Source organism: Aethalodelphis obliquidens, unplaced genomic scaffold, assembly GCF_003676395.1.
Source record: "Aethalodelphis obliquidens isolate GAN/ISIS:26980383/991018 unplaced genomic scaffold, ASM367639v1 scaffold48, whole genome shotgun sequence".
NCBI lineage: Eukaryota > Metazoa > Chordata > Mammalia > Artiodactyla > Delphinidae > Aethalodelphis > Aethalodelphis obliquidens.
This window is the reverse complement of record NW_020837992.1, coordinates 8332053-8344420: the sequence shown is the minus strand read 5'-3', so window position 1 is coordinate 8344420 and position 12368 is coordinate 8332053. Positions and strand designations below refer to the sequence as shown.

General features: G+C 37.1%; 1 protein-coding gene across 2 annotated transcripts in view; it reads left to right on the top strand.

Moving 5' to 3' along the window:
- Positions 1–12368, top strand: part of INTS7 (integrator complex subunit 7) — a 91394-nt gene that overhangs the window by 44632 nt on the left and 34394 nt on the right. For both annotated transcript variants that reach the window (XM_027082927.1, XM_027082928.1), the window contains 4 exons: positions 1096–1193; positions 3864–4103; positions 5669–5806; positions 6911–7117. In XM_027082927.1, coding sequence (XP_026938728.1) covers positions 1096–1193; positions 3864–4103; positions 5669–5806; positions 6911–7117 — 683 coding nt within the window. The remainder of the gene's footprint in view (positions 1–1095; positions 1194–3863; positions 4104–5668; positions 5807–6910; positions 7118–12368) is intronic.

Below are 12368 nucleotides of genomic sequence, written 5' to 3'. Positions count from 1 at the left end.
ACATTTAAGTGAGATCATACAGTATTTGGTTTTCTGTGTCTAATTTATTTCACTTAGCATAATGCCTTCAAGGTCCATCCATGGTCACAAATGACAGGATTTCCTTCTTTTATAAAAAATGGCTAAATAATATTCCATTGTGTGTGTGTGTGTGTGTGTGTGTGTGTGTGTGTGTGTGTATGTATATATGTGTGTATATATATATATATACACATATATACATACACACATACATAACACATTTTCTTTATTCATACATCAGTGGACATTTAGGTTGTTTCTATATCTTGGCTAGTGTAAATAATGCTGCAATAAACATGGGAGTACACATATCTTTTTGAATTAATGTTTTTGTCTTCTTCAGGTGCATACTCAAAAGTGGAATTGCTGGATCATATAATAGTTCTATTTTTAATTTTTTGAGGAACCTTCATACTGTTTTCTGTTGCGGCTGCACCAATTTATATTCCCACCAACAATGCACAAGGGTTTCCTTTTCTTTACATCCTTGCCAACACTTGTTATTTCCTATCTTTTTTATAATAACCATTTTAAAAGGTGTGAGATGATCCCTCATTGTGATTTTGATTTGCATTTCCCTAATAATTAGTGATGTTGAACATCTTTTCCTGTACCTGTTGCCTATCTGTATGTCGTCTTTGGAAAGAAGTCTATTCAGACTCTCTGCCCATTTTTTAATCAGATTGAGTTATTGTGCTGTTGAGTTGTATGAGTTCTTAATATATTTTAAATATTAACAACTGCTTATCAGATATATGATTTGCAAATATTTTCTCCCATTCAGCAGCTTGCCTTTTCACTTTGTTAATGGTTTTCTTGGCTGTGCAGAAGCTTTTCGGCTTGATACAATGTATATATTTTTATAATCTTCAATAAGGTAGTGCTACAAGTCTAAAGATAGCCTTTGCATTTTAGAAGTAATGCTACATGTACTTTTTCAGGAAGGTTAGCTTTATGCGTGGAAGTATTTCCTATATTTTAGATTCCTTAATGTTTTCTTCTTCTAAGTGTGTGTGTGTGTGCATTTAATCTTCTCTACTTGACTGCTAAAAACAATTAGTGTTTTTCCTATAGACCTTTTGGCACTGGAACAAGATGCTGTCTTTGGCCTGGAATCCCTTCTGGTACTTTGTAGTGAAGATGATAGCCCAGGTGCTCAAGCCACTTTAAAGGTGAAAACATCAGTTATTTTAATATAATGCCTGTCTTCATTGCCTAAAGTGTGGATTGGCAATCTCTTTGTAAAGGTTCAGATAGTAAATATTTTAAGTTTTGCAGACAGTGCACTCTTTGTCACAACTGCTCAGTCTACTATTGCAGAAAAAAAGTAGCCATGGACAATGTGGTTTTTTTTTTTTTAAAAAAAAAAAAAAAGAAGGGTGATGGTGTGGCTGTGTTCCAGTAAAATTTTATTTACAAAAACAGGCAGGATTTGGCCCAAGTGCAAGAGTTTGTCAACTCCTGGCTTAAACAAATATTTGCCCTTGATCTTCACTTTCAAAGCTAGCATTTTGACTGTTATTATTCCAAAATACAGGCGAGGTAAAAATTTGAGCTTTGGCCTATTTTGCCGTCAGTTGAAAGTGTTTATTAAGTTGTAATAGATACATATGATGGTCCTAGATAATGTAAAGTTAAATAGAGCTCCTGCAGTTTTGGAAGTTTATAATCTAAGGTAACACTGATAAGATCACAAAGAACTGATGAAATTACTGCAGTCAAACTCATAAATGTGTAAGCGTGTATTAATTTCTAGAGTATGGAAGCCCTAGTTTTAAGGGCTTTTCACTTTCACTTAATTATAGAATCATCTTAGAGATAGTTAAAAAATTTTTAAATGAGACTATTATTGGATTGAAACATAAAATATAATTTTTGATGGTACAAAATAATTAAGAAAAGTGGAATTAATAGAAGTAAAAGGCTATTAAGTAGACAATGGAGAATGTAAGAACTATAACTTGTCTAAGGTATGGCTTGAGGGAAGTCATGACTTATTTTAGCATGTTAAGAAAAGGTATGATGTAGTCATACTGATGTACAGTAAAGATACTAGTACCATTAAATAAAAGCTGATAATCAAGGGGTGGTGAAGGAAGTAGGCAACATGTGATTGGCAAGTCCACAGAATCCCTTTGGAACCACAATACATTTATTTAAAAAGTTTAAAAAGAAAGAAAGAAAGCAAACCAAAACCTTTCCCACCAATCATAGGTGTCAATAAAACACTGGACTCAGCACAGTGGGACATACATGGATGGTCAAGAAAAGTCCCTTTGTTAGAGGAGCTCTCCATAAGAGGATACTGATATTTATATAAGGGGTCGTAATACCAAGCAGAATGTCGCAAGTTCTCTGGTAATATAAACAAAAGTGCAATTCTAATTGAGAGGACAGAGTGGGGAGTGATTAATTTCAACTAAGGATATTAGGGAAGACTTGAACAAGTAGATGTCATATGAATTAAGCCTTGAAAGACAGGGTAGAATTTCAGTATTGAGGAAGGATCGTTTGAACCTGAAGGACCACTGTTATGAAAGACAGGAAAGCAGAAATGTACCTGTTATGTTGGAAGAATGATAAGTAGCCCACTGTGGCTGGTTGAGGTAAAGGGAGATTAGAAGGTAGTTTGTAGCTCGATCATGGGGGATATCAAATGTCAGGCTGAGGAACTTTGGCTTGATTCTGTAGGTAATGAGATCTTAAAATTTTGAAGTAGTGACCATGCTCTAACTTTTGTTGTAGCTATTATTGTTATTTAAATATGTCTATTATGTACCAAACTTTGTTGAAGGCTTGTATATACATCTTTCACTGTTTACAATAACGCTAACTAGTGAAATTTGTATTCCTCTTATAGTCATGAGGAAATTAAGCCTCAGAGAGATAAAATAACTTGTTCACACACACTTAGTCAGTCAAGGGCAAGCTGACCTTAAACTCTGGGTCTGTCAGACCCTAAAGACATGATTATTCTTCCTAACACACTGAAAGCTACATGGTTGTAGCGTGAAGGATGGATTAATGGGCCCATCTTTTCAAGAGATTGGAATTAGGGAGACATTTATGTTGTAGTAGAGAGAATGAAAGGGAGCTAAATAGATGGGTATTAGAGACTTGACAAAAGTAGAAATGACTAGGTTTAGCAACCTGTTGGCTATGTTAGTTAGAGGACTTCTGGGTTTCTAGTTTTGATGGCTGGGATATTAGGGATGTGATTAACCGGCCTGAATAGAAGCTCTGAGACCAACTGATATTTAGATTTCTGTTGAGAAATAAGAGAAAATTAGAAGCCTCCTCCCCACTTCAGTGTGCTGAAGTCACCTAGGGCACCTTTTTTAAACTGCAAACTTTCGGTAACCCAAACACCAGGGAAAAAAAAGGTTAATTCATTAAGTTTGGGATGGATAGGGCCCAAGAATCTATATTTTCGTTAGCATCCTAGGAGATGCCATTATGGGTAAGTTTACAAACCACACTTCAGAAGCAGTTCTTGAAAAGTAATGAAAGTGCAGTAATATGACATTCAGTTTGGCATTTATTTGGCCTTTACAGCATTATTCCTTATGATGTTCATCTCAAGTCTTAGACTGAATAGTCTTAGATTAAAATGAGTGTTTAATGTACCATCCTGTCTTATTATTTTAGTTTTAAACATGGCACACTTGCAGATCTTAATATGGGATTCAATGTCATGTGTTTCTTATTAAGAAAAATGTCATGCCTACAAAAAACCCTTTTCCTTGATTTTTCCTAGTAACTTGTAGAGAGTTACTTTCTTTAAACTTCACTTCATATGAACCTTCAGAATGTAACTGGTCCATCTTCTATTCAATATGCAGATCGCTCTGAATTGTATGGTGAAGTTGGCCAAGGGTAGGCCCCATCTCAGCCAGTCTGTAGTTGAGACCTTGTTGACTCAGTTGCACAGTGCTCAGGACGCTGCCCGGATCCTGATGTGCCACTGCCTGGCCGCCATTGCCATGCAGCTGCCTGTGTTGGGCGATGGAATGCTCGGTGACCTCATGGAGCTCTACAAGGTGATTGGACGATCAGCCACAGACAAGCAACAAGAACTTCTGGTAAGGAGCCACTTTTTGAACCTGATGTGGACGAATAGGATCTGGTCTAGTGGGAATTACTTTCAGAATTCCACAGGTTAAAGTAATTAGCTGAGACCAAGAGCATGCTGAAGTCAAAATAGGGCTGGGACCTGGAGCTTTTTACCATTTCCTCTTTTGGTGTAGAAAGCCCTATTTAGTTCACATGTAAAACTGCTTTCTTCCTAAGCCCTGTCAAATCAGCTTAGTGTAGCCAAAGCCTTCAATCTGATATTTTTGTTTTATTACAAAGGACAAAATGAAAATGAAGGTTTTTTTCTTTTTTATACAAGACAAATAAATAATGAACCAAACCGTGTATTGTTCTTCCAAAAATGTAAGTTAAAGACCTAGTGATATCAATGACCATAAATTAACCCAATTCCTCTTTGCCAATCCAGGACCTCTTTAGCTGTTTAGGATCCAGTTTAGGTTTCAGTACAGTCCGGGGGCTGGGGAAGGTACATGCTTAGAAAAAAAACAGAAGGTGTGGAAGCTGTGTAATAATGTTTAGTTGAAAGTTCTCCAGGGCTGAGAGTAGACTACGTTCTAAATATGCATAAATTATATGTAAGCTTTAAAGTAGCCACTCCGTATTGTTTGTGGTCATCTGGCTTTATGGCTTGGGAAAAAAACTTAGTGAAATTACTTACTCAAGCCCATTTTATGTTTAATCCTGCAGGGGGCGTTGTGTAAAAGATTGCCCCCATTTCATCATTTGCTATCAGTAAAGGTTACCCAGATGACTAAGTGGCAGTGGTCGTGGGAATCAGGCAGTTACCACAGTATATATGGATCCTTGTGTGTATCAGCTTTGGAATACTGAGAAGCAGTTAGCCAAGTTTATTTTTCATTGAAGCAGCATTTTCAATTAATGCTTTTTATTGCTTTTTTCTTAGTACTACTTTCAAGCAACTTTAAATTATGAAACATAATATTCAAAAACACATAAGGAATAATATGATGAAAGCTTTTGCATCCATCACCTAGGTTAAGAAAAAATGTTACTAGTACACTTGACTTGTACCCCGCTGTGTATCTCTCTGATAGTGTCGTCTTCCTTCCTATCAGGATAGGTAACCACTCTCCCAAATTTGGTGTTTGTCATTCCCATGCATGTTGTTACATATTTACTACCTTAGTATATATCCTAAGTGATATGCAATATTTTTGGCATATTTTTAACTTTGTGTTCTCATACTGCATGTAATCTTTTGCATTTTGCCTATTTTTGCCTGTTTTGTATGAATAGTCTATACTGATAAGTGTATTTCTAGTTTATCCACTTCACTGCTCTATAGTATTTCATTGTGTGATTATATCATAGTTTATCCATATTTATGGGCATTGTTTCTAATTATTTGCTGTTATACACAATGCTCTGAGCAAAGGAATAAAGTAGAAATTTTATAAATGTCAAAGGAAGACAAATTTTGTTCTTTTTTGATAGGCTCTAATTAGTTTTTAATGCTTTTGGGTAAAGTTATCTTTGACATTGCATAGAGTTAATGATTTTCTTGACTTTCTTACTTCTTGCTCGATGTTAGGTGAGCTTGGCCACTGTGATTTTTGTAGCCAGTCAGAAAGCACTGTCTCCTGAAGTAAAGGCAGTAATTAAGCAGCAGCTTGAAAGCGTCTCCAACGGATGGACTGTATACCGAATTGCCAGACAGGCATCCCGAATGGTACGTAGTATCCTTCTATGTGAACTGGGTTGGTGAAAATGGCAGATTATGAACCTTAGGTTGTGTGATTGTTACTCCTAGTCAAAACTAAAGATGAAGGTAGAAGTACGTTTTAGTCATGCGATTAAAAGATGATGGAGGAAAGGACCTAATTTTTAACATATGCACAGAGAATGGTATATATGTTATTATGGGGAAGTTCCATGGGAATTCCAAAAATATGAGCTCTTTCTGGCTGTAGGTTGTTAGCAGCACTTTCATTTTGTACTGTGCTCCCGTAAGCACAGCTCCCTCCTACCCACGTTTATATTCTCCCCTTTCAGTACACCATGTCGTTCTTCCCTTTCCCTCTCCAACTTTATCATTCTTATGTGGAAACGGGAAAGTTTTAGTCTTCTGTTCCCTCTCAACCATATGGAAATCCTAACGATTTTTATTTACTTTTGTTTGAGAGGAAATATAGAGCTTGGATAGTATAGAAATTCTTTGGGGATAAGTCCAGAGAACAAAATTTGAGAAGCATTATTCTAGGTGATTGAAGCACATGTTCACATTTTACAGTGTTTCTCAAATGGGAGAAGAAGCACTATTGACAGGATATTTCTTTATTATACCCAACTGTCCCAAGCATCCAAGCACTGCAAGACAGTGAGCATCCCTCGCCCCCATGCATTAAAAGGCATTCACATCCTCCCACAGCTACCCTTCCCTCAGTCGTTTCCAGAGGGCGCAGTGCTCCTCTTGGTAATCGCTTGATGGAACTTAACTGGAGTTCTCCCCACCCCACTAAATAGCTCATACAAAATGGCATACAATAAATATTTATACTTTCTATATTTTGAACTAAAGTTCTAGACATGGGTTATAGTTACTTCCATTCATTTTCTCTTTGGAACTGTTTTGGTAAAGAACTTCAGTCATTATGTTACATAAAAGCAGCTCAGCATGTTTTCTCTGAAGAAATACTTAGACTGAGTCTCACAGAGTTATAATGTGAGGAATGATTGTTAAAACTTATCCAAGGTTTGGGTTTCTCTTTTAGCTGCTACATCAACTAATTCAAGTGTAAGAACCTCATTATCCTCCCCCGCTTTTTTTTCTTAGGGTAATCACGACATGGCCAGAGAGCTTTATCAGAGTTTGCTGACTCAGGTTGCCTCAGAACATTTCTACTTCTGGCTGAATAGTTTGAAAGAGTTCTCACATGCAGAACAGTGTCTCACTGGGTTGCAAGAGGAGAATTATAGTTCAGCACTTTCTTGCATTGCTGAGTCTTTAAAATTCTACCACAAAGGGATTGCTTCCTTAACAGTAAGTTCTCTTAATTCTCCTTTGGTGATGATGACTTGTGTGACAATGGTCTCTCTTTTCTTTTGGGGCTTATCCTCTTTTAACCTTGAAAAACCTGCTGATATATATGTATTTGGCAGTATTACAGTAATAAATAGGACATGGAAGTAGATCATTAACCCCTCCCCCACTTTTTAACATTCATAGATTGGTGAACATTTATCATTTTGTTTTTATCAAGTATCAGGTACACATGTGAAGAGGATTGCTGAATCCATGCAGGAAGGATAAAGTGGAGATAGGGTCCTCCCTTTCCAGATTCCTGTTAGTAAGACTCCAGCCTGGGTGACTGCTACCGTCAAACATAAACCCTCCACCCCATCTCATACCTGGCAACTACTCACTAGGAAACTAGAGTTTCTTGCTTTGTAAATAAAGAAGAAATTATGAGGGATGCTAATGTCTCACCTTTTATCCCACTGTGATATCCTCCTATTCCAAATTAACAGTCAGCCAGCTACTATTCCCTTTTTTTTTTTTCCCCAAGAAAGAAAGGGTGTGGCAGAGAGAGCAGATCCTTAACATTTCCTTGAAACTAGTTATATTCCTAAGAATCTGTTCCCTAAAATGTGCATTTTCTGTATTAATGCAAGGACTTTTTCCCCTTAAGAGTAAAGAGTTTATGTAATCAGCATTAAACATGTTTAAAATATTGTCACGTGACTTTAAAAATTGTATATATTTAGATGGGGCCATAAAACTTTTGCTACCTGTTTTTTTTTTTTTTGCGGTACGTGGACCTCTCACTGTTGTGGTCTCTCCCGTTGCGGAGCACAGGCTCCGGACGCGCAGGCTTAGCGGCCATGGCTCACCAGCCCAGCCGCTCCACGGCATGTGGGATCCTCCCGGACTGGGGCACAAACCCGTGTCCGCTGCATCGGCAGGCGGACTGTCAACCACTTGCGCCACCAGGGAAGCCCTACCTGTTTTATATTTATCACATAATCTAAAATATTTTTAATGGTGGGCCATGCAAAGAGAAGTATTTCAAAGTAGAACAAAGAATAAACAGATGTCACAAAAGAGACAGACTATTCAGATTACTGTGGGTACATATCTTTTGAAGAATGATTTATTGATTAACTGCCATTTTAAAACAGGAATATAGGAATGGCTGCCCTCCATTTTAAGGGGTAGCACTGACTGCAGTGATTCTCTCCTCTTGATTATCTTAGGAAAAGATTGTTGTTACCTATATCAGGCTAATAAATACCTTAGAAAATGAAAAAGTACAGTTATTGCCTCTGATCAGTAGGGTAATTTCATTTTCTAGTTGATGTGGAACAGAAAATTGTTAATCATGCAGTACAGTAAATGGTAAGAACTGTGAAACAGGCTCACAAAACAATGAGGCAGATAGAATTAATATTATGAAAAATCCTGTTGAATATTTAATAGTCTTTTAATGATTTGTGTGTATGTGTGTTTAATGAGGCTTGGCAGTGATTAAGGACTGAATTCTGACGTAGGAAGAAAGTACCCAGTTGACAGAAGGCCCTTGTCTTAGTCTCCGTTCTGCCATTAACACAGGCAAGGGCAGGTTATTGGGCCTCAAATCATCTTTTGAAATGGAGTTCCTTTATTCAACACTGTAAGCACTTGCTATGTGCCAGACACTGCTTTGAGGATAAAAAGAAATCAGGAAATGATTCTCCACTTGAGAATAGTCTGAAAGGGAAGGCAGTATGATCCATACAATCATTTGGAACTTCTCACATTTCTGATTGTACTATACTATCAGGGTTTTGTTTTGTTTTAAGGTTTTTAGAAAACCTGTTGATTTGACAAGTATGGATTTGACGGTAGCCTTCTGTCTTTTTAACGAAGATGATTTGAGCATGAATTGCCCTTTTACTCTCTGACACATGAATGTTCTAATTTGAGGTTGTCAGCTATGAGGATTATACTTTTTACCTTCTTCAACCAAACTAAAGAGAAGTTAAAAATTCTGTGCTCGTGGGGCCGCTATGGCGATGTTTGGGTGCCTAATTTCCCAGTGCAGTGATTAATGATAGTTATCTTGCTTCTTAGAAATAAAAATTGTAAGAAGTGTTTGTATTAGTTTTCCATGCTGTGTAACAAATTACCACAAATTTAGTGCCTTAAAACAACACCCATTTATTATTTTACGGTTTCTATGAGTCAGAAGTCCAGGCATGACTTAACTTAACTGGGTCCTCTGCTCATGTTGTCACAAAGTTGCAATGAAGGTGTCAGCTGGGGCCAGTCTCGTCTGAGGCCTGGGCTCGGGGTCCTCTTCTAAATTCGTGTAGTTTTTGGCAGGATTTATTTCCTCACAGCCGTAAGACTTGTGGAAGCTTCAGGGCCTACAGGAGAATCTCTTACCTTCAAGACCCTCTTTTAATGGACTCACCTGATGAGGCGAGATCTACCCAGAATAATTTCCCTTTTGATTAATATAAAGTCAGCTCATTAGGGACCTAAATTACATCCTCAAAATCTATTACCTTTGTCGTATTCCATTAGATAGAAGCAAGTTACAGGTTTTACCCACACTTTAAGGGAGATATATAAGGTGTGGAGACTGGGGCGGGGGTGGGAGTGGTGGCATGAGTTAGAGGAACGATTTTAGCAATCTGCCTACAATGGTGGGTTTTAAATTTATTTTTTATTTTATTAAATATTGAATAGGTATGGTATCTACATATGTATTATGTGACGTATATAAAAATATCAAATATCCAAGTACACCTAGCACTCAGTTTAGGAAATGGGACATTACCATTCCCTTAAAAATTCATGTGTGCCCCTCCATGTTTGTATACCAGTTCCCACCTCACAAAGGTAACCACAATACTGAATCTTTTTTTTTTGTAAGTTTGTTTGATTATTTATTTATTTTTGGCTGTGTTGGTCTCCATTGCGGCGTGCGGCCTTCTCATTGCCGTGGCTTCTCTTGTTGTGGAGCACAGGCTCTAGGCGCGTGGGCTCAGTAGTTGTGGCACGTGGGCTCAGTAGTTGTGGTGCACAGGCTTAGTTGCTCTGCAGCATGTGGGATCTTCCCAGTCCAGGGCTTGAACCCGTGTGCCCTGCATTGGCAGGCGGACTCTTAACCACTAACCACTGCGCCACCAGGGAAGTCCCCATCCTGAACCTTGTATGTACCATTCCCTTGCCTTTCTTTACAATTTTAACATGCTTTTCTTTAACTCTTAAGGTATTGTTTTATGTTGCTTGTTTTTGAATTTTATATAAAAAGGAATCATGTATTTTTCTTTGACTTGCTTTGGTTATCTAAATTATATTCCTAAGATTCATCCATCTTGTTGCATAAAGCTTTAGGTCAGTTTCACTGCTGTATACCCATGTATTATATGATTATACATCAATTTATTTTCCCATTCTAATGTTGATGGAAATTTTGATTTTTCCAGTTTTTTGTTATTAAAACATTACTGCTGTGAACATTCTTGGACACATTTTGATGCACCTATGTAAAGGTTTCTCTGGGATACTGATTCTCAACTGGGGATGATTCTAGCTCCATTTGGCAATGTCTGGAGACATTTATGGTTATCACAACTCACCAAGGTGTTAGTAGCATTTAGTGGGTAAAGGCCAAAGATGCTGCTGAACATCCAGCAATGCACAGGACAACTCCCCTCAACAAAGAATTATTTGGTCCAAAATGTCACTAGTATACTGAGATTGAAAACCCTTCTCTAGGGCAGTACTCAGTCAGAACTATGTTTCTGCCCCCTGCTCCAATTTAAAAACGTGTGAGGATGTTTCTGTTTGTCCCAGTGATAGAGGGGTTGGAGGGACTGCTGTTGGCCTAATGCTCAGTGGCTGGAGATGCTTAATCTCCAGAAGTGCTGAGGATACTCCTGCCCCTATTAAGAGATACTGATCTAAAATACTACCTTGGAGTGGAATTGCGTAAGGTATATACATCTTCAATTGACTAGCTAATACCAGGAGTTTTTCCATAGTGGTTTTACAAATTTACAATCCTTCCAGTAGTGTATAAGAGTTCCTGTTACTCTACATTTTCCCCGTCACTTGGTATGTTCTGGAAGTTATGATTGGAGTTTCCCAAATTACTAATACAATTAAACTTTATATATCTATATATTTGAGGTATGATTGATATATAACATTGGATTAGTTTCAGATGTGCAACACGACTTGATATTTGTATATATTGTGAAATCACTACAGTAAGTATGGTGACAGTTAACATCTGTCACATACATAGTTAGAAAATTTTTTTTTCTTGTGAAGAGGACTTTTAAGATCTACTCTTTTAGCAACTTTCAAATATTCAATATAGTATTTTTAAAATTTATTTTTTCTTCCAGTTTTACTGAGATATAATTGACATACAGCACTGTATAAATTTAAGGTGTACGACATAATGATTGACATACATACGTCATGAAATGATTACCATAATAGGGTTAGTGAACGTCCATCATCTCATATAAATACAACATTAAAGAGATAGAAAAAACAAGTTTTCTTCTTGTGGTGAGAACTCAGGATTTTACTCTCTTAACAACTTTCATATATATCATACAGCAGTATTAGTTATCTTTATTGTGTTGTATTTATATCCTTATATCGTTATATCCTTAGGACTTACTTATAACTGGAATTCTGTACCGTTTGACTGCCTTCGTTCAGTTCTCCCTCCCAACCCCCACCCAGCCTTCCACCTCTGGTAGCCACAAATTTGATCTACTCTTCTATGAATTTGTTTGTTCATTTGTTTATTTACATTTAATGACCTATGAAATTCAGTTTCTAATGCGCAGCATACCGATTCAGTATTTGTGTATATTTCAAAATGATACTATGATAAGTCTAGTTGTCATCTGTCACCATACAAAGATGTTACATAATTATTGGCTATATTCCCCATATGGTACATTATATACCTGTGGTTCATTTATTTTGTAACTGATAGTTTGTACCTCTTAATCTCCCTTAGCAGTTTCCTCTCCCCACCCTCTTCCCCTCTGGCAACCACCTCTTCTATCTGTGACTCTCTTTCTGTTTAGTTATGTTTGTTCATTTGTTTTGTTTTTTAGATTCCACATATAAGTTAAATCATACAGTATTTGTCTTCGTCTGTCTGATTTATTTCACTTAGCCTAATATCCTCTAGGTCCATCAGTGTTGTCACAAATGTCAAGATTTCATTCTTTTTTATGGCTAATATTCCATTGTGTGTGTGTGTGTGTGTGTG